This window comes from Pelecanus crispus, chromosome 10, assembly GCF_030463565.1.
Source record: "Pelecanus crispus isolate bPelCri1 chromosome 10, bPelCri1.pri, whole genome shotgun sequence".
Taxonomy (NCBI): Eukaryota; Metazoa; Chordata; class Aves; order Pelecaniformes; family Pelecanidae; genus Pelecanus; species Pelecanus crispus.
This window is the reverse complement of record NC_134652.1, coordinates 40,976,569-40,999,182: the sequence shown is the minus strand read 5'-3', so window position 1 is coordinate 40,999,182 and position 22,614 is coordinate 40,976,569. Positions and strand designations below refer to the sequence as shown.

At 39.3% G+C, this 22,614-nt stretch overlaps 1 protein-coding gene across 3 annotated transcripts in view; it reads left to right on the top strand.

Moving 5' to 3' along the window:
* Nucleotides 1-224: 224 nt before the first annotated feature.
* PCDH15 (protocadherin related 15) overlaps nucleotides 225-22,614 on the top strand; it is a 400,140-nt gene continuing 377,750 nt past the window's right edge. For all 3 annotated transcript variants that reach the window (XM_075717276.1, XM_075717274.1, XM_075717275.1), the window contains exon 1: nucleotides 225-315. In XM_075717276.1, coding sequence (XP_075573391.1) covers nucleotides 225-315 — 91 coding nt within the window. The remainder of the gene's footprint in view (nucleotides 316-22,614) is intronic.

The following is a 22,614-nucleotide window of genomic DNA, read 5'->3' as shown; positions in this document are numbered from 1 at the left end:
GTTAAGGAGTACATATGTATGTACTGATGCTAATGGGATTAACCTTGCTTGTTTTAACAGAAACAACATTGAACTCTTATAGACTATATATGCCCTATGTAGCTACACGCACATAGGGACCCATGAAACAGTTTGTAATTGTTCACCTTTGTGTAGGTTGGTTGACTAATCCATGTATCGAATCTTTCTTTTTCAGATCTGCCTTGAGTGAAGCTTGACAAAAAATGTTACAGCGGTTTTGTCTCTGGAAGCGGTTAGCTGTAGGGATTGCAGTTGCTACTATCTTAGCAGGTTGTTTGGCCCAGAATGATGAAGGTAAGATTTTTGCCGTGGGGACCTAGCTGTGGGAGGGGTGGGATGATTCTGTGATTTCATTTTAATTCCTCCCGGAATTATTACTTCAAAAAGTAGTTTGTAGGGAAGAGAGGTTGCAATAAAGACAGATCTGGGTCTGTTTCATGATTTTAAGCATCTGCCAATGATTATATTTTACAAAGCTGTTGATTTACCAGGCAAGATAAAATCTTAAGTTATGATTGATTATTCAGTATTGGACTCTAGCATTAAAATTTGTTTCTTCTTATTCATTGAAGCAATACTTTACTTCGCTTTATTTGTAGATTGACAGTAACAGCACTCAGAATAGGAGTCTTGAGGGAGAACTGTTAGTGGGCTGTGTGCATATCTGACCAAAAACTTGAGAAAAGGTCCACAATGAGAGTCTCCTACAGAAACAGAACTTCAGAAACCCTGAAACATGGCACCAATAGCTCGTGTTCATCCTTACAGCATCTTTCTTGAATTTAATTAAGATACCAGAAAAGTGTTCTGCCAATTTTCTATAGTAATAAAAAATTACAGACCTCGATAACTGATTATGATTTATTCTTTTGAACAATTTAAAAAAGTTGACGAGCTGAGTTTGACAGGCTTGTTCTTAAATACTCTTAAGAATAATGAGGGGGATAAGTAAAAACTGAGTAGGGTTTCAGAATGTCTGTAATGAAGTTACTCGTTAAAAGTGGCACTTACGCCTTCTGTGTAGGTAAGCTATAATAGTACATATTTATGACTTATTCTTGCAGCTGGATTTTCTTTTAGAAAGCTCTATTTTGGCAGTTAGGAAGTACAGTAGTTTTGCTTTCGTGAGAGGTGTTCAATCCTACTTGAATTTTGCTTAGGTTTTTTGTTATTGGGTAGAAAGTATATTTTTCTTGCTCTATTGGTTGTTCTCTAAATGTCCTTTTATTCCCTTCTGTCCCCCAGCCCAACCCTACCTTGTATTTGATGTCCGTAATGTACAAGAAAACTAATTTAATTTTATCCATTTTTATACACTGTCATTATAGCTGTCATTCTTGACACTGACGTGTATGAGCTGCTCATGTTTCAGATAATTGATCTATGCTTGGATACAATTAGCTTGCTTTTTAATCATTTGTTATAGCGGAGGAGTGGGGCCATTACGCTTTGCAGCGTTGGACTCGGTGATGGTTGTCAAGCACTCTTTGATCCGCAAAATGCTGGATTTGAGGAAGGAGAGGCCGCATGGCAGTGGCACGTTCCCTCACGTGTTCAGCAGCACGGGATCCAGTGGATGCTGGGGAGCAATGGGAATGCGTGGAAGGGAGGGGAGCGAAGCAGGATGGTAGGGCTGCACTGGGCGATGTCTGTTCTGGGGCAGTGAAAAAAAGAGCATTGATGGTAGGCAGGAAATATAATGCAATACTTCTTACCGTGATCTTGTTTGTACTCAGGCAGCGTCATAACACTCATTCAAAAAGGCGTCTTTGATCCAGATAACACTGTGAATTTCAGTTGAATACCGATTTCTAGTTACACTTGAATGATGCTGAAGTGTGCAAAACACATGGCACAGGTGCCCCAGAAAGTATAGTAGTAGACAGTTTGGTATTTCAAAATAGGAAAACAGATTCCTCAGGTTTCAATTTTTGTTCCTTTTGACTTCTTATACAACAAACTTCCCATGTTAATTAATGCCCCTATCTCAAAAAGTGTGCAGATTGTACCATTTTGTTACAGGTCATGTAGAGGAAGGGAAAGATACTTGTCCACAGTTGTATATAAAGCTGTCATTCATTAATAATAGCGTGACTGAAAACATCTAGCAACTTCCTTACTTAAAAAGGCTGTAAACACGTAGCTGCAGTTAGTGATCTGTTCTTCGCATAGCTCTTCGTTGCCCGATGGCCTCATGTGGTAGGAGAGAATCTGTGCAACTTCTTCACTCTGTGTCAGGAGTTACTGTGAGCAGGTGAAAGTTGCATCGCTGACAGATAGCAATGGCAGCAGAAACTCAGCTAATTAGATTTCTTTTTGTTTTTTTAAATTGCCTTGCACCAGTTTGACTTTTTATTTGCTTCTTATATAGAATGCTTGCAATAATTCTATGAAAACTTGCCAATAAAACTGTCACTTGTGTCACTAGGAAATGGAGAAGACCTGAAAATACAAATTATTTTAAAGTCGGGTCTAAATCTTGTGGATGACTTAGCAATATATCTACTCTAAATATTCACAACCTTGGAGACAGTATTCAGACAGTATCAGGGTTTTACAGACTTTCTTATAGTGCGTTAACTTAGATTCTTGAAACTTTGGGTTTTCTGTCCAAGCCAGTGTTTTGGATGAGTTTACAATGATCCCTGCTAGTGTGGCCACATCGTAATATTCCTCCTGGGGTTTTTTGTGTGTGTTGGTTTTTTGGGTTTTGAGGTTTGTTTGGTGGTGGTTGGTTTGGGTTTTTTTGGGGTGGTTCTTCCCCCCGTCCCCGTCCCCCCCCCCCCAGGTCATGCCATTTTTTTAGCACAGAACCCAAACTTGTTTTTAACCTTAATGATAGTGTTCTTTTATAAAGCCTGAGCAGAGGAGGCTTTGCTTTTCAATGAATATAAATTTGATGCATATAGCCAAGAGTATTGGTACTTTACTGCAAGAAAAGAGCAGAAATGCTGTTGTTTGAGAAACATGCAGCACCCTGATACAAACTTGAGAATGAACTGATATCCTTCCCCCCCATGTTGAGGAAAGGGTAAAGTTAGCACAAAGTTCTTCTAATATCTTCAAGGTACTTCCTCTAAATACCATAATGCTGTAATAGCGAAAAACATTCTATGGACATTAATTTAAGCCAAGGTGCGGTACTGGTTACTCAACAAATGCCACCCAGCTAATGGGGCAATGCTTATAAAAACAATTACTTTGAAATATATTTCTTGCAGCTAATAGAAAACTCTGTTCTGTACTTACATCACTGCAGAGAAGTACTTTGGCATGCCTGGGAGTGGTAGACTTGTTCCAATTTGCAATAACAAAATTTGTAAGCTAACATATAACGTATTACAGATGCAGCCTTTTAGCAATTGCACTTTAAAAACAGCATAGTTATTTTAACAGCAGAACAATCATGAATACAAACAGGAAAAACCAGTTATGGCAGAAATTATAACTTATTTCTTTGTATCTAGCATGCAAATGATCTGTTTCCATGGTCATAGCTGTACGTATTTAGTTAGATGCATGCCTCTATTACTGCATTTTGCTCCATTAGCTCATATTTTCTCTATTTCAGATGTTTTTGCTTGACCTCCTGAGTCATCAGATCTTCCCCAGCCACAGCAATTAATGATGTTACAAAGTAGCCTTAGAAACTTTATCAAGGGCTGTCTTGGAAATGGTTAGGCTGCTTTCTTCCTATACTTATTAGAAAGCTTCCCCAGCATCTCATTTGTTCATTTGGCTCACTGCCATTGTCTCGTAGAAATGAGACAATTTCTTCACGGCCAGCTGATAGTGCCTGCGTAATCTTCCAGTTCAGGTAATGTGTTTCCATCCCCGGTGTTTCTGCTCTCCAGCCGAAGGAACATTTAGGGAGCAGTAATATTGCCCCTTTTGGTTTTTGCTTTTTAAACTAAACACACACATTTCTGTAGGCTGCCCTTGCAGGTAGATTCTCCTTCCCCTCGTGATCCCAGTAGTCCTGCTATGTCCCTCTTTTGGCTAAATTCCTCTCTTGACCGTGGTTGCTGGCACTTGTATTTTGTGTCCAGGTGACATCCTGACAGTTCTTTGCGATACCAGCTGTGCTTTGCTGTCTCTGTTGGAGTTACTTCACTCATTAAAGTGTTATTTTGTGCATTGGTGGCTGGCAGTTGTGCTGTAATACAATACAGCTCTGTCTGGTTCTGTCATCATCTGTAACTGATAAGGACAGGCCTTTAGGGATTTTTTTTTTTTCTTTTTCATAGTAATGTTTTTGTCAGTGGTGTCTAAGTGATGTGCAAAGCAGTGTCAAATTTGCACTCATTTGTGCCGCTAATAAATGCGTGTCCTGCATTTCTTGTTCCAAGTTTTCACTGAGCTGAAGTGTCACTCATGTTACTACTCATTTGTAGAGGGCTCTATCACCTTTCAGGACAAAGTGCCCGTCTTGACTAAGTCTGCTTGTCATCTCGTTCTAGCCACCTCTCTTCAGGTGACACTTATAATGGTCATGCTAATCCAGCCTTTCCGGCTTCATCATTTCATCATGTGGGGAGTATGTAAAATCTATTGATGAAATGCAAATACTTTACATCTACTGTAGTGCCTTTGTATTAAAAAAACCACCCCACCCACAAATGATTAAAAAGCCCCAATTCTTTTGTTAAAGAGTCATCCACTGGTCTTAGTGTCCTGTTGATGAACCTATTCAGTGTTTTCTTCCAGTGATGTCTTTGTATTTTTCTTTTGCTCAATCATATTGTATGCCAGAATAAATGTGAGACTCTGGGTGGATGGGATGCATTTCTGGTTTTTTTGGGGGGGTGGTTTTATTTTTTTTTGGTGTTTTGTTTGTTTTAAAAATAAAGAAATCTGGGTTTATGATTTCTGCTGCCCCTAGTTTGCTCTTTTCCAAGCAGGAGAAAGACTGCAAAGATTCTCCCCCCGCCCTCTCCCCAAATAATATTTTAGCTTAAGTAAAAGTAGAAATGGCAGTTGTAGCCTTGCAATATGTGACATTAGGTCAGCTACAATCTCTCTTATTTTTTCAGTGCTACTCTATTAAATTCAGAGGCAAACTCTCAAGCTAAAAGTAGCAGTGAGGAAGAAGGTGGAAACCCAGGATCCAATTCCTTTTTTTTTTTTTAATCCAATGTATATGACTAGAAGAAACACTTTAGCAGCAATCTTTTGGTCAGTAGAGAAGGCTGCTGAATTTAACAGCTCTCTGTGTGCTTTCATGCCACACCAAACCGACCCAGCAAGAATGGTCATTTGACAATTAACGGATTTAATAGTCTTCAGCATTTACACTTAGTATATACCAATCATGAAGGGTATAGCTGCAAACTTGGGGATCCCAGTAGTTTATTCTTTACTCTTAACAGATGAAAGAAAGGCATAAATAGTTCTGATCGCTGTTTAAAAACAAAAGAAAACCAAAAGCAAACCTGGTGAATCCCCCAACAGAAGTTGCAATGATTCTGTTGCTAAGGCTTTCAGAAGTGTTTAATGGGATTGTGAATTGTGGTGATCTGTTTAATATAATGGCTTCTTTGAAGGATTTTTTTGAAGATAATAATTTGTTGGGGCTGCTTTTAACCTGAAGTTGACTTGTTTTGCCTCTTTTTATACACAAATGAATAAAAGGTTTGAGAAGTCCCTTATGCTTCACTTGAAGATTCTTAGCTGTAGAACAAGAATACTGACAAAGTCCTCAATTAATACACTCGGAGATGAGACTGTCGCAGCCCTTCTGTTACTTGCAATGCAGGTGCAAACTTGGATTGTGTTTTAGGGAGTTCTTGAGGGGCAGGAGAGGAAAGGCTGGGCTTGCAAAGGCTGCCTGTATTCCCCTGCACGACTTGACGCTTGCCCTCAGCTGTCTCCCTACATCTCGGCCAATCCAGGGAATTGTAGCACCATCCTATCACATAACATCCAAAAACGTCAATGCTTGAATTCCACTTGCATTTGGTATGGAACCAGTACTTATGTTACAATGTATGGTAAAGTAGGAATGATCTATTTTGATTTTTTTAACTTTTATTTTTTCAAATGTATGGCTGAATTTGGACTTGGCACCGAAGCAGTATGATGTTATCGTCTAATCTGCTAGTTTCAGACTCATTTCCTTACTGTTGACTACTCTAGCCTGTTGAACAGGAGATCATGGAATCATAGAATCGTTTAGGTTGGAAAAGACCTTTAAGATCATCCAGTCCAACCATTAACCTACACTACCAAGTCCACTCTAAACCAATCAAGGGTAGACTAGACTAAACCATGTCCCCAAGTGCCACGTCTACCTATTTTTTGAACACTTCCAGGGATGGTGACTCCACCTCTCTGGGCAGCCTGTTCCAATGCTTGACTACCCTTTCTGTGAAGAAATTTTTCCTAATTTCCAGCCTAAACCTCCCCTGGCGCAGCTTGAGCCCATAAGATGTGCCATTGACATCTGCTGGTGGAATAAGTATCTGCCACTGACGGCTCAGTAGGTTTTGTTTAATTCTAACCTGGTAGTTGGATCTTTTCTCAGAGTATAGCACTTGCTGGCAGAACTTCCTCTGCAGGACAAAAATTTTGTGGTTGGGAAGTTTGAAGGAATATATGTTAGCATTTTGCTTGCAGTCTAACTTATCATGTAGATGGAGAGGGGAAAAAATGTAAAAAAAAAAAAAAATCTCATTTTGGTTGAAATATAGTAGATACTGGTTTTTTTTCTTAAGCTAATGAAGGCCCTTGAAGGGATGCATCAACAGGGATTTTTTTTTTTTTGGGGGGGGGGAGGAGTCTTGTTTGGAATAAAATATACAGTAGGGAGAAATTGAGGAAATAACTGACTTCAGTGGGAATTGGTAGAAAACTGTGATTGCTAGGTATTGAAAATATAATAGGGTTGTGTTGAACATTAAACACCTACTATTTTTTTGCCTTGGATGCGAAGCTGGCTGTGTGGGAAGCTGCCCAAGGTAGCAGATAGCCATGTAAGCCTGACCTGGGAAGCCTGGCTGTGCAAAGGAGCTGCTGGAGAACAATCTCTGACTGCACCACTCCGCTACTCTTTTTCCTACTACCACTGGGAGAAAGGTGCATAGAAGTGGGAATGGCTGGTTTAGAAGTAGACTAAAGGCAGGCCCCATTTATAGCAACATTCAGGTGTTTGGCCTCTGTATCGAAAGAACAGAAACTCTTACTCCTGGCTCCTTTTGCATATTTAAAAAAAACCCAAACCCAAACAAAACCCAAACAAACCCAACCAACCACTTGAGCACCTAGAGCTTGCTGGGTTTATTTTCTGCTGGCTCAATAAGCTGCGCTGACTTGCCCTACAGCTGCATAACTGCTAGATCTGCCGCAGGGGAGGGCGATACCCGGTCTGGAAGGGCTTAACAGCAGCTTCCAGGTTAGGCATAATATAAAACTGTATCCGCACTGGATTCTTAAACTGGAACTCAGAATTTGCAAGGCACATGGGCCAGGCAGGAGGAAACACGTCTTTTGCCAACTTCAACACTTCGAAGCTGTTGAACTAATTGAGATGAAGCCCATCTGTAGTTAGTGCTGGCATCTGAAATGAAATAAAATCAAAGCTAATCAGAAGGTTTACTTATCTAAATATGTATTTTACTTCATAAGGATTAAGCAGATACTTTTTTTATCAGGATGTAAGGAATAGCCATTTAAATGGTTTTTACCCTGAATGCGAAATTGCTTTTTAACTAAGGGTTTTCCTGTGAAAAAACACAACGGTGCAGTTCACTTCTGTCACCAGGATTGTTCAGGCATAAGCTCCTTCAGCTGTTTTTCTGCTGCATGGGGCCCCCTCTATTAGTCTTTTACTCAGTCTAACAGAGTATTATGCTACAAAACTTGAATAACTAAAGGGCCTCACAAATCACTTTAAGAGGCTACTTTAAAAATAAAATAGTTTCGGATCTTGATATATTACTGTTGGGTAGGAAATTAACTGAGGAAAATGCATCTTTGAATACACGTAGCCTATTTATCATTCCCTGAGCCCTATACTGTACCTATCCAGTGAAAGAAGAGAAATGCAAACAGGTGCTTGCCTAAGGGCTGCCTGGGAAAGCCTCTGTTCTTCAGAACCCAAGTAATTTGTTTGATTGCGTTAGGAAAACTCGCTGCTTTTGGTTGGGAGCTCTGGCACTTGGCTCTGCAGCGATCCTAAAGGGAAAAGAGCTGCCCTTGATGTCTTTGAATTGTAGTTCAGCCATTAGTTCCTCTGAAGGGCTTAGTTCTTCAAAGTGTGACTGATGGGATGTCTTGAAGCGCCACTAGCAATGCTTTGAGCCTGCAGAAGATCAGCTTCCCTTTGGCAAGAGGCGAGTTAAATTCATGAATTATGGGCATCAGAAACAAGGTTTCCCTTAGTTAATGTGCAAATTTCAGCCCTCTGTCTCCTGGCAGAAGTGACCCAAGTACCCTGCATGTGCTCCCTGTGATGGTGCTGGGGTGGATGAGGCAGGAAGCCGCTTGTTGACAAGCAACAAATCCCAGATCCCGACATCCTTGGAACAACCAGACAGTGGGATCTAGCTAGGAACGAGCTGCTTCTAAGCACTGGCCTAGTTCTTTCTGCTCAGCCTTGCTCTTCGGCGCAGGTGTTGTGTGTTGGATTGTCTGGATTATATGGTTGCAAGCATCAATGTTCTTTGAGTCACCTAGGACTTGACCGACCTGAGCTATCCCTTGGTGTGGGAAAGCTGTGAATACTGAGCTGGCGCTTTTCCTCCAAGGGATGGCTGCCCTGTGTAAGGTGAGATTCATGTCTGGGAAGGGAAGGGCGCGCCTGGGGCGGGGAAAGCAGAAACCCTTGTGAAAGGGCACTGGCACAGCTTGTGTCCCCTCTGTAAGAGTGGCTTGGACTTTGGGACTATCACAGAGTAAACTGTAACTCCAACAATACTGGGCTGAGCTCCTAAAAATCAGCAACAGTTGTGTCTGTGTGTCCATATGTTGGTTTACAGCCATAGGGCGTGCGTGTTGAGCAGACCTAACCCCTGTCCTGGTCGTTCTTGTGCTTTAATGGTGATGTTTGAAAGAGTCTTCAGTGCAGAGATGTGTCTGTGTAAATTTATTTGACCATTTAGTCAGTGTTTTGACATAGAATTAGAGTAAGGAAGTCAAGTTTTCTACAATACTATATATGTTTGTGATCTCTATCTCATGTCCAGATTTCACAGAACAAATGTAGCACTTCCATTGTAACGAATTCCTTTTAGCCAAGAGAGTCGGTGCAGTGACGCGGTGTGAATAGGACAGCGCTTTCTCAGATGTGGTAGACCTCCCCCTTGGTTTTGGGGGGATGAGCTAGGATTTGTGTGTATTGCTGGGTGCAGAGGGTTACACTGTAGCTGCTCTGTGTGTTTGTTCTGCAGTAAAGCTCTTCAGTCATAGATGCTTTGAATCTAATTGCAAACACGCATGCATTCACGTGAAGCATGCATACTCACGCACATTCTGCATCTCTGTTCTGAATAGCATAAAGACACTGAAGGAAACAACCTTTCCTGCGCAGAGCTTGCTTTAGCTCTACTGACATCTTTCCCTCTGGACTTGAATCAACTGCCGAGGTGCTCCTGCACACATTCAGGATCTTAATTTCAATCCAAACAGAATCTACTGGCTGTAGATGGGTCAAAATACTCTTCCAAACAATTCCTGGTTTTGTGTTTTTTGTGTAGTTCCATGGGTTCTGATGTTGTTCCTCACAAGATAAACACCATCTGCACTAATCCAGTAAATCCATCTCTCGATCACCTGCTGAATTGCTGCGACACCTCCAGCTGGATCAGCAGAACCTGTTTCTTTCATTTCACTCCAGTTTTCTGGAATAAACACACTTGCAGATCAGTAGGCCATAAGATAGCTCATATGAATTGACCATGTTTCTTTACTAGGAGGTCCTTAATAAGAACAAATATAAATATTTTAACTTGGCTCTTTATTCAGATTACTTTGTAGGAAATCAGACTTTGAACTTGTTTTTGAAGAGCAATAACTAGACTAGTCTGACTTTCAAAAAAAGAACTGATATTTTACAAATTGACAGCATTTAAAATCTACCTATGTCCCTTAGTGCCAGGTTATTCCTGCTTGTGGTCTGCCATTTTTACTGCCTGCTCAATTTTTATCTTTATTGGAAATATTTTGCTGACTTTTCTGTATTCACATATTGTATATGTAGCAAAGGTTTTGGAACTGAGAATTCCTGGGTGCATCACGTTGACAAGGGAGGCTGGTAATCACTTTTACAGTAAGAAGTATGACTGCAGCAGGCTATTTGCGTCAACACAGAAGCTTTGAGCTACTCAGGGTTGAGGTTGGTTGTAGGGAGCCTGCAAACACAGGTTGCAGTAAGCTTTCCAGTGCGTGATTAGTTGGGTTGTATACCTAAATGATGGCTTAGAAGTACAGTATTCATAGCACAAGTTTGTTGGTTGTTTTTTTTTTTCTTTACTGAAGCTCATTTTCAGACTAACTCTTTCTAAAATTGTTTTCTTAAGATCAAGCAGTAGGTCTGGGGAAAAGAGTCTGAGCTGTTCAGTTGCCGTGTTCTCTACTGTAGGCTTCATTGCAGCCACGGGACATGTGAGGAATGGGGTGAGGTATGAGTTGAAGAACAGAGATATTTTCTGAGCAGAAATGTACATTTCCAGAATCCATGAATTTACTCTTTTAAAGCCTCTTTAAAATCAGAAGTGGGGAAAAACAACCATTTGGTCCTTTCTCTTTCTCCAGATTTTCCCTTCTTCCTGCTGGCTGGAAGTTCTGGTGCACGTTCTCTTTCATGCTTAGTCTTCTGTAAATAGCCATATTTGTGCATTATAACGACATTTCCCTTGTCTTTGGGGTTCCCTGTTCTGCCACTGAACTTTGTTGCTAGCTTGGCAAGCTTTGTATTCCTTCCGCTCCTGTGTGTCGCGGTCCCTGCCCTGTCACGTTACTTTCCAAACTCTCATCTCGTTTTTCCTCAATCCAGCAGTAAGAATTATTTTCTGAACGCTTACATGAGACTCTCATATATTGGCAAATAAACTGTGATAGAAACTACCTCCCTGTTGTTACTATACTTTAGTTGAATCTATTTTTGATGAGAAGTATCTGTTTAAAACAAGGCACAGGAACTTCAACTTGATCAAAACTTCATTTTATTATGATTTGATTTTCACATAATAAGAACTGACTCATAGCTGTGTCCTTCAGAGCACAAGTTCCGTGCATTACAAATTACAGATTTGATTCTGAATCACTTCAAATGCCCAGTTTTGCTTCAGTTCAATTAATTTATACCTCAGGAGTGGCATTCTCAACTGCATCAACAATGGTGATAAGTTTTCTGCTTTATTACATGGCAGAGACGTGATTGAGCAGCGGGTTGTTGCAAGGACGCTTCCAGTTGCAATAAATATGGTGTTTTAAGTAATTGGTGCAGAAAAAGATCAGTAGTACTATAACAAAGTTGTTCTGAAAAAAATGAAGCATGAAATCTTTTTTCAGAGAAGATCTTTCTTTCTTGATTACTTGGTAAGTATGGATTCCTACTCAGGAAGGCTTTAAATAGGTCTCCGGGTTTTTCAGCGCTTCCAGAAGGTCTGAACTTCTGAGTTTGTGCTCCAGACAACAGCATCCCTGCTGTAGCGTGTGTAGTGGGAGCAGAGTCGTGTGCTTGGGCAATAATTGTAAACGATGAGCTCGCTCAGCTCATTTTAATGCATTCATTTTACAGTAATCATTTTCAGATTAGGGGATCATTACTGTTCAGCTGTTGTCTATCATTAAATATAGATGGTGTTTTTCTTGACTAAAGCTCATGTAAACTCAGTCAATTGCTAGGGATTTATATGGAATGCCTGTGGCGAGGAAGTGCCTGGGGTTTTGAACCTAAAACCAAAACCAGCCATCAAAAAAAAAAAAAAAAACCCCAAACCAAACACCCTCCCCCACCCTTTTCCACAAATATTGCTGGAGTTTTTGAAGTGACTGCAGTTTGTAACTCTGGCCTATAGTGTTGGATGAATAAACGCCTTTGACTTTTGCAACAGGTAAGACTATGATATTTAATATTTAATGTGAACTTAGTAGAGCAAATAGAATGGACTCGAAAGATTTTTGTCTTGAAGACTTTTGCCCTTATGCACAGAGGTGATCGCTGTGTTTCCTTCTCTCTTTCTCCTCTTTCCTTCTCCTTCCTCTCTTTTATCTCTTCTAGGGAATCTCTGCTGAAAGATAAGAATTCTTTTGTAGGTGGCAAAAGGAAAACATTGAGTAAATGAAGAAAGCAATAGATGGATTTAAAAAATAAAAGAAGAAAAAGTCTGTCCTTTACTGCAGTATTTATTAGATAGTGTATTGAGGCATGGCAAGGCTTAAATTGGTGCAGAGACGAACAGTTTATATATGTAGGCTACAATGAGCAGAAATCAAATATTTAAATAATGTCAAATTATCGTGATGTGCCTAGTTAAGGCTGATTGCAAAGCAAAGGGCTGAGGAGGTAAGAAAGGAACCAAGGGAGAGAAATTGTGTTCTCAAATTGGGTTTATAGATAAATGGGATTTCTCTGCAATTGAAGGCTGTACAGATCTAGTCCGAATTACCCTAGAAAGCAGGTTTTCACAGAAGGATGGATATTGTGGTACGATTTTGAGTGTGTTTACCTACAGTGCCATTTCAGTTTTCTTTTTTGAATTCAGTAGTGATAAACATTATTGCTTCTCATTTTAGAAACATCTAAAAGGGTTATTATCTATCATCTATTCAAGGTATTGCAAACTGTTAGGCATTTTTAAAGATACTCCTGCAGAGCAGTAAATAGTTTACTTGCATCGTTTGCTTTGCTTGATCCTGTACCATAATATCATGGTTTTAGTCACCGATTTTTTTTAAGCTACTGATTATTTTGCCTGCAATATTGATGCAACATTAAATACTTGATTTAGTTGTCCCTTAAAATAGGTCAAATCCTGCTCTGTGGTACTACCTGTTGAGAAAAACAAGTTATTGCCAAAATAATTATTTTTCCTCTTCATTTGCTGGAATGAGCTGTTTGTATTTAGTCAATTATACTGACAAGAAGAGTTTTCTGTTAGTAGTATCATGTTGTTTTGGAACATCGTTGGTTTGAGGAGCTACATATAATTCTGTTACTGCCAAGTGGTTCCCTGATTTAAAGGATGTATAATGGGACAGGAGTTAATTATGTGACCTGCTGTGCGAGTCTTGCAGGAGACTAATTTTGTGGCTTACTTCTAAATGGAGTTGGTTGAACAGACTTCTTTGTTAGGTCCTAGAGGAACACGCAGTTTTAAGCAGCTAGGGACCTCCCTCATTAAACATTTCAGCCGAACCTCTGGATGGTCCAAGCTGAAAACAAGGCGTCTGTTGCTGCATTGGTATTGCTGGAGATGGTGGTTTTGCTGTTCTCTTTGCAACTAGTTAGCCAAGGCAGACCGATGGTGTTCTTGAGAAATAGCTGGGCTGCTTTTTTGGTTGCAAGTGGATAACACAGCACAAAAATTAATTAAACAAAAACAAAAAAAACCCCCAAACCACACCAAAAACATAGTAAGTTTTGAAAGATTATAAAAAAAATCAAAATAAAACAGTGGACTGTTTTTCTTCCAGGTGGTATAGCTGATAATGACACTGGATGACAGAGCAGTTGATGTCATGAAATTGCTACTCTACCCTTAATTGGTTTAGTGGTGGACTTGGTAGTGTAGGTTAATGGTTGGACTGGATGATCTTAAAGGTCTTTTCCAACCTAAATGATTCTATGATTCTGTGTGTTAGACTGTTATGAGTTTATGGTGATTATATTGTTTTCTCTTGTCTTCTTTCATAGAAGCAATAGGTTTTACTCATCTTTGCAAATAATTTTTGACTCATCAGACTTGCCCCCCCCCAAAATGATTGGGATTCTGCCATGTGAATCATTATAATATTTAAGGTGATGCTGCGATAATGGCTAGTATTAGATGAAGTTGCAGTAAATGACACCTTTCAAAAAATCTCCTTCAATTGTTTCTCTGTTCCCTTGGCAATAATAGGGATGAATAATAGGACACCTGACTGTAAACTGGGGAGCTCCAAGTAAATCTTGCTTGCAGTGTTGGCCTGTTCTGTGAACAGGCTCACGCAACGTCCACAGTTGCGTGACGTGAGTGTGGTTCATGCCCTCGTGTCGTGAGCTCGGTCGTCAGTGCGGGGGAATGAATCCCCCCTAAAATGAAATGAGTCCCACTTACCAGAAGCTGGGAGAGCGGTGCCCTGTAGCTGATGTTCATTAGGATGGCTACTTCAGAATTTGGAACAAGATTTGTACCACTACTACCTGTAATTCTGTGGTATTTGGTGTTTTATCTCAAGGTTTTTAGATGTATAAAGATGAAAACCAGTATCTTCAAGCTTGTGTTATGATTTTCTCCAAAGTTCGGCTTCAAAATTATAGTAAGAGGAGCTAAAGGGCTTTTTGAGCCATTGGTATAGACCATTTTGTTTAGTATGCAAAGTTTCAGATACACCAGTTGGAAACTTCAGCCCTGTTTCCCTTTCTTCAGTGGTTTGTGGTTTTTTTTTTTTGCCCTTCCAGGTTTTCCTTTCCTGCTTTTTGTTGCAAAATTAATTGAAAAAATCTGGGCACTGTTCTTTATTAGCTTTCTAACAATTTGAAGTTTTTTTTATAAAGTGTTTCATGCTACCTGTAAAACAGAAGAAGTATTTATCAATGCAGACAGGGAGTTTTCTGGTAAGAGGCTCTGGAGAGATATTTGTGATGCTTCCCTTCTGAGAAGCATCTTAAGGTTTATTTGAACCCTTTTTCCTGCTTGGCTACAGTACAGGAGTTGCTAAAGTGGAAAAAATACTATGGTTTTTTTTTTAAAAAAATATTGTAAATACCATCTCATTTGGTAAGTACTGTTTTGTAAACGAGAGGAGGAAGTTTGAAGTTTTTCATGTGTGTAGGTACATTTTGTGAGCTATCTGTTCCATTGACCCCGTTAGTTGGTTCTGGGTTGTTTTTCTGGGGGAGGGAGAGTAAAAAAAATGCACTTGTACATCATTTGTACTTGAACATGGCATACCTCATCATGATATGACTTATATCATATCTGATATAAGATATGAGGCTGTAGCAAATTTTCATAGCCTTAAATTTATTTTAATAGCAGACATTAATCAGTCAAAGATGTTATTTTATGGTCTTTGTTAAGAGATTCTGTTTACAGTTTCTTCTTCACATTTTAGTGAAACATTCTCCAAGACATGTTTCTTATGAGACACTCCCAAACTATGTTTGTCCTGATGGGAAATCTATTCCAGTACAATTAAATGAGGCATCTGCAATTCCTGCTAAGCATAATGATACCGTATGTGAAGATGATGCTTCCGTTTGATAGAGGTAGGGTCAGGAGCATCAACTTGGAGTTGTTTGTATGTTTTCTAGGGGGGGGAAAAACCAACCAAAACTCAAGAAAACCCCACCAGAAAACATGACTCTTCTTTGCTTGTCCACGTAACAACATAGTATCTTCTGCAAAAATCATGCAGCTTCCACGTGTGCAATGCGGTGTGGAAATATTAGAGAGGTTTTGTTCAGAAATGCTCTGGAGTAATTTCTGGATGAACAGGTAATGGAGAAACTTGAATTCACCAGAGAGAACTGGAAAAGCCATAAAGTGTGTCTCGGTAAAGTTGTGGTATTTCATCTTTCTGGGCTGCATTAGTTACAGGTAACACTAAAGCTAAACATAAGCCTGAGCATTTGTTTTTTTTTTTTTTCTGGTGCTATTAAAATTACAAGCTGCTGTGTTAGCCTTAAGTCCAAAATTTTGGTTGTCTTGGCTGGGGATGGGGTGGGGGGGAAGTTGAATGATTTTAAAGTGAAAATTTACCAGTAGTGTAGAAGAAAATTAGAAATACCCTGTCACTGAGCCTACAATGAGATTGGATCCTACAACCACAAAAAATAGCAATCTGCTTTGCTTCTGATAGGCTGTCACTGCTCTTGGAAATCGCTCTGGCAGTATCTGAAAGGTAGACCAGTGGTGTCCATTTTTCAAATCTCAAGTGCACAACCTGCAGGAAGCAATATTATTTTTCATTTAATGAGCTTTAGCACATGAGCAATTAAGAAGACATAATTGAATGAAGCTAATCAGGAAGACACAGAAGCTTGCCTCTGGGATGCTGCTCAAGTCAATTGCTCCTCATATCTACAATTTTATCTGTTTAGTTAATAACACCAACAGTGGCACCGGCTAGTGGTTTTACAGCTCCAGGGGCTTAGCAGTTGTGTTTTGTTTTGTCTTAAGCCTTAGTCTTTTTTTATTCTGCTAAGGAGGTAGTGATTAACAGGTGATGAGAGCCTCTGCTTGGCTAATAACATTCTGGGTGCTCAAAGAAACATGATGGAGGCTACTGTATTTTAAACATCTTTGAATTGCTCAGTATACAAACTGGAGATAAAGCCAGACATCTACAGGCATGGTCTCCACACAGCTCCATATAATCAGTGAACCTGTTGTTGTCTGATAATTAAAATAGTTATGAACATACTGACACGGAAAGATAAACTGAGTGAATGGCTTGAGGTAAATGACTGTTTTCTTCATTGTCCAGAAATAAACCCGTAATGAACCAGAATCTGACCAAAAAAAAAAAAGCATTTTATACATAAAGGACATAAACTATCACACATAGAAAATAATAACTAAAAATAAGGTCCCGTAGCTGTGCTCAGCTTTTTTCTCACAGTCCTTGTGGGTAGAACCTTTGCCTAATTAAGTACTGGAGGTATGAAAAGAAAATGCCTTATCTGCTTGTTCTTGCGGTGTAATCAATGGCTTGGGATTTATTTTCAGTTGTGCATCAGGCTAATACAAAATTAATCAACCTCTCCATTACAGTCAGCCTGGATATGGAGTAGAAACCGAGTACTTCTGTGTCAGCTGTGCTACCGTATCAGTGCCTGCGTGCTAGATAAAATCAAAAAATAGGGTTGAATGGGATTAGGAGGGGAATAGTCTTTGGCACTACTGAATGCTAAGAATGCTTTTAAAACCTACAGAAATACCTGTGCAGTTGCCATCTTGTCTGCAGGATTATTTTCAGTGCTATCTCATAGGTGGAAACCTTACAGGAAGAATTTGAAAGCTTCCCTGTGTCCTTGTATTTCCAGCTATAGAGATGAAACGGAGTCTAGTTTGGAGGCATCACTTCTGTCCTCGTGCTCATGGCCTCTATGTAGCCTGTGGGTCCAGGTAATTTAAGAAGAAAAAAATATTCTCTTGGCTGCCCATCCTTGCTGATGTAAAACTTCCTTGAATATGCACTTGGGTTGGACTGACTTAACAAGTACACCTGCTAATACTTATCCTTTCTAGGCGAATGCTGTTTTGAGCAGCGTTTGTGTGTACGCATGTATTTGGAGGGGAAGAGAGGATCACTGATGGGCAGAAGCTGATACTCCTTTGGCACTTCTGGTTTTTCATAGAAGCCAATACACTGAGGAGAGCTGTATCTTTACAAGAACAGATGATCAATCTTAATTTCTGCCATCAAATATCCTCTTCCTTTTTTGAAATTTTGATACTCTTTGTAATAAGAAGCCAAACTTGTATTTTATGTTAATTTACTTATACTCATTATTAGCACCAGGAGCAGTAGATTTGGTAACTGGTTTTATGATACTTGTTCACTATTTGGTATCTTGGGAAGCACCAAGGTACCACTGGCTGTGTCTGTTTTAGGAAAAGATTTTTTTTTTTTTTCCATGTCTTCAACTCTCCCAGACATTAGTGATAGACAGAGAGATTTTGATGGTAATCAGTCTGTCCTATAAGGTGTTTATTTTTGAAACTCTTTTCTAAGTAGGTAAAAATTGAGAAGTAAATATTTTGAGGGTTTGGAGTCATATTGCAAGGGATATGAAACGTCTTTTTCAATGTAGCAGAAATGTATTGCCTCTTGTCCTTCAATTGTTGTTTGATAAAGGTTTCAGACAGCACATGTCCCATGCTTTGACTTTGTTTTATAACTGGTGTTATTAAAAAACACACCAAAAAATCATCCTGTCTGAAGTGTATAAGTTTCTGGAAGAAGTCTTTTAGGGCTTAGAGCTTGGAGAGCCCACACACCAGCGTCAGCTGCTTTGCTTGGCTTTAACACCGTGCTTTGGGGTGCTTGGCACATTTTGGGAATCCTCTCCGGATGGGTGCTGGTGACCACCGTCTGCTGAAGGGTGCCGAGTCAAACAGTCCTTTGTCTCATCCCATGCTTCTTTCCTCGCAAAGTTGCTTTACAAGGGAGATACCGAAAACCTTAAATTTATTAAAGTAAATCTTAAATTGGTTCAAAGACAAAGGCTGTAACTACTTTGCATTTACCAGACCATTTTTGAGTTAGTAGCGCCCAAGCTTTCCAAACACGTGCATAAGGAAATTCTGGCAGGAGTAACGGGTGATGCCATAGATATGTTCTTTCATCTCAGATTGTAGTTTTCTTATCAAATAGATGCTTTAAAAAAGAGGCTTAAGTTACACCTTCATGCTCTTCACAAAAAGTTTTTTTTGAAAATACATTTTGAAGAAATAATGAAGAAGGTACTAACTTTGCACATAAGCTTTGTGTTCCCCTGCCCTGTGGTTGTTGTTTTTTTTTTTGTTGTTGAGAACTGGGAGATGTTTTGTGGATTTACCTGAAAATGTAAATAATAAATTGTGGGACCAGGAAGACAAAGTACAACTTGTATAAGAACAAGTATGATTATCATTGTAGATGGGAACAATTTTAACTATAAAATTAACTATATTGGTTTTTTGCTCAAGAAAATAGGTATCAAAAGGGTGCATCTAACCAGAAGAAAAACAAATAACTCTTTGGAGCTATTCAACATTAAAGTCCTTATTGCTTTTATAATTAACTCAGGTTCAGGCTGTTTAGACACAGGCTAGATCAATGACGGGCAGAAAGCAGTTCAGACTTCAATTATTGAATCCATTGGACCATAATTTATTAAATGGATACTTCAAAGGATGACACTTTCTGTGAAGTCTTATTACTTTGCATTTTTCATGGATGAGGAACATGCAAATGGATGCGACTCAGTCAGGTGGCATGTAAGAGTTGCACAATATCTGAGATGCCTTAACCTTTTTTCTGGGAAAGGACCTTCCATCTGTGACTTTGGAGCCTACTTTCTGCTCACAGCTCTGTACCTTTTCACCCAGGCTGTGGGGGCAGCATTTTCCAGATCCTTGGCTAATTAGTTTTTGCATCTGTGAATGTGTCAGCATCCTCTGTGCAAAATAAGTTAACTTCATGAAACCACAGGAACTTGATTGTAAGTAGCAAGTTCATTATGTGATATTTTCTGCATTCTGCTACTACGTGTCTGCTTGGAAATATGCTAAAAAACAGATTTTGGCCCTTCTTATAGCCTTTTTGGGCTGTTTTGGTCACTAATGTTGGATACAATGTCTTCTACTTGAAATATCTAAACCTTTCTGCTTTCAAACCCAAAGCACAGTGTCTGTCTGCAAGACAGTGTTCAACGGTAATTAAATCATGATTTAGTCAAGACACATTATCGGGGTCTGTATTTTAAATGTGAAAACCTCCAGGTCAGTCCTCGGTTGCATAGATGGTTGTTTCTGCAGGGATGGAGTAGGGGATACTGTGGTATGTGCTAGATAATCCGATGGAGTCCTGTGACGGTAAGATGTGGCACTGTGTTCCTCCCAGAACAGGGTTGCATTTGCCATGGAGAAAGAAGGGGAAAATTTGTACTGTGCTGCTGTAATTAAGATGCAGTTATGGAAGTCTATTTTGACTGGCTAATTTTAGCAGCATTTGAGTGAGTGCTCAAGGAGCTGAAAGAGTAGGGTGTCTTCTAAGGCAAGGAGTTGTCTTGCTTCCCTTCGTTTCCATGAAGGGCGCAGCAGGGTATTGCTTTACCGAGCAGCAAAGCGACTTCCTCACCTTCTGTCGCTGCTGCTTGATGTCTTGATTAAATTACAGGAAGATGTTGATCAACGTTGACTTCATTAGAGATGTCATGAGAAAGATATTTATAGGCACAATATGTAGATGTTCACAAAATTGCTAGTTAAATACCTGGAACAGAAACAATTCTAGAACTGGCAGGTTAATTTGCGCAGCCCGTTTTCGATGGAGGTAGGTATGGGTTACCTGCTGTAGATTGGGCACATCTGGTACCAAGTGGAATTTTTGTGAACTATTTAAATATTTAGAGCAGCTAGTGCTCAGCGTGGGAGAGGTGACTGCAGAGGAGCAAAACACCTTCTTGTTCTACCACCAAAGGCAGAAGGTCGACTCTGACAGCTTGACTTTTTTTTTTTTTTTTTTGCTTAATAACATGTGAGTGTTGCTGATGTTCAGGGTGAGGGGAAGGGGGGTTATAATCTTAAAAATCCACAGGGAATTTGAGGTTTCATGTTAATATAACTTTTTTCTGGTCTATAGAGCACTGCTTTTTAAAGAAAGTTGCCAAAACCTTAGTCTCAAGAATATGGTTCAATGGTATTCACATACAGTAATGTAATATTCTAAAATTTTACATCCACTTTAAAAATGAAAATATTCCTGTGTGTATATAGCAAAATTTTGTGAAGGGTTTCAGGGTTTCTTCCCCCCCCCCCCCCCCCCTAAATTTAGTCTTAAACTTCCTTTTAATGTTTCTTTCATCGCAGCTAATCTCAATCAGTTGTCTGGAAGACAAACTTATGTTTTCCATGCCTGTTGTGTACAAAAGGAATCCTGGACTGAAATGGGAGAAACTGTTCAGGGGAAGATGAGAAGCCTGATAATTAAGTGGGATTTCAGTGCCAATGAACATTAATGTTGAGCCTAAAGTCTAAAAGTCACAAATTTGCCCTTTAGGAACAGGGGAAGGCTAAATATTGTGAGCTCATCTATAGGCAGTTTAGCTGTCTCCTCTCCTATGTTTCAGTTAATAAATGCTAATCCCTTTTTATTTGCATGTAAAGAAGTTTCACCAACATGAAAGGTTAGAAGTATCTCCAACTGCTTTTTTGAAGTTGCTTGTACTAGCAGTTAAATGTCTGCTTTTATACAGCAGTTGAAATTGCTGTGACACTAAAATTTGCTTATAGTACCTGGATTCAGTTTAATTCCAAATATTAAATATTTTTTCATCGCTCCTGTATGAAACTTTTGTCTTAAATGCATCACACAGGTAATAGGGAAGATGCCGTTTCAAAAATATTGAAAACAGCATGAAATTTTAATGCTCAATGCATAGTAATGGTTAAAAGCAGGTTTAGTCAACTTCTGAAGTTTAAGCATTTCTGAAGATATTGCGGCTATTCTCGAGTTATCCATTGCATTTTAATGGTCTTAAAAATTACTTTTGGTAATAGAAATTTTAGGTGCTACTTGGCATAGTATCATATCTTTATGTGGTTTACAGTGTTTTTAGGCACAAGTATGATTTTTAAAGACTGTCAACTCCAAAACTGCTTGTAAAATGGAAAGTTATTTCAATCGAAAAGAATATTGCCCGAAAGACGGATGGTACTGCTTTTTTCTAAAGCTGTAAAAGAGCAATCCACAGCACTTGCAGGGCAATTTTCACGTACCAAACCCTTTAGGGATATAATATCTGTGAAGAAAAAAAAAAAAAAAAAAAAGTTGGAAGAATGGAAAAATAAAGCTACAAAATAAATCGACTGGGTTGCATATTCTGTATAAAAGCACGTTTTCTGAGGCTGCAGGAACTAGAGCTTACAATAATACTCTTTATATGGTTTATGTCCTTTTTGTACTTTATTCATCAACTTAACTTTTTGTCTAGTTAAAAACAAAACCAAACCCAAATTGAGCTACAGTCAGATTTTGAGCTTTGGATCATCTTTCACTTGAGTCTTTGAATTTCCGAGCTATGAATTTTAGAGTAGTGCTTAACGGAGCCACTCTGAATCAAAGCACAGAAATTCAGCATAGGTTTAAGAAGTATCGCAAATGTGTTTGAATCAAACTCAAGTTCGCTGTCCTTCCTTCCCAGTTTCTTTTCCCCAACAATGAGAGATGTCAGTCAGGAAGAGCTGAAAACAGTCCGTGAAAGCCCTTCTTATGCTATTTTCAATACAGACCAATTGTAGTCCAAGCCTGCTAATGTAAAGGTTATGCCAAGCTTATCCTAAATTGCACAGCTGTAGTTCTGAATTCAGTCACACAGGAAACAAGACAGGACATTTTCCCCTTAAACTGGGTTGCTTAGTTACTCAGTTTAAATGTATGGTTCTATGTAGCGCTTTATTAGGAACCTTGTTCTGTAAATCAAGATGTTTAGAGAGACTCTTTCATGGGTTTTTTTCTGTGAGCGTTCCCCGATGAATGAATGAGCGGTGGAAGTACAAAACGTGGAGGTAAGTACAAGGCCTTTCAAAGGATGGTTTCCTTAACAAGCAATTGGGGCATTTCTGAGCATAAAGTGCATCTGAAAATAGAAATACATTTTCCAGCAGGTTTAAATGTGAGGTGCTTTAACCTCAGCCAATGCAACAGTCTGTTCGAATTTCTTGCATCTCCAATTTAAGT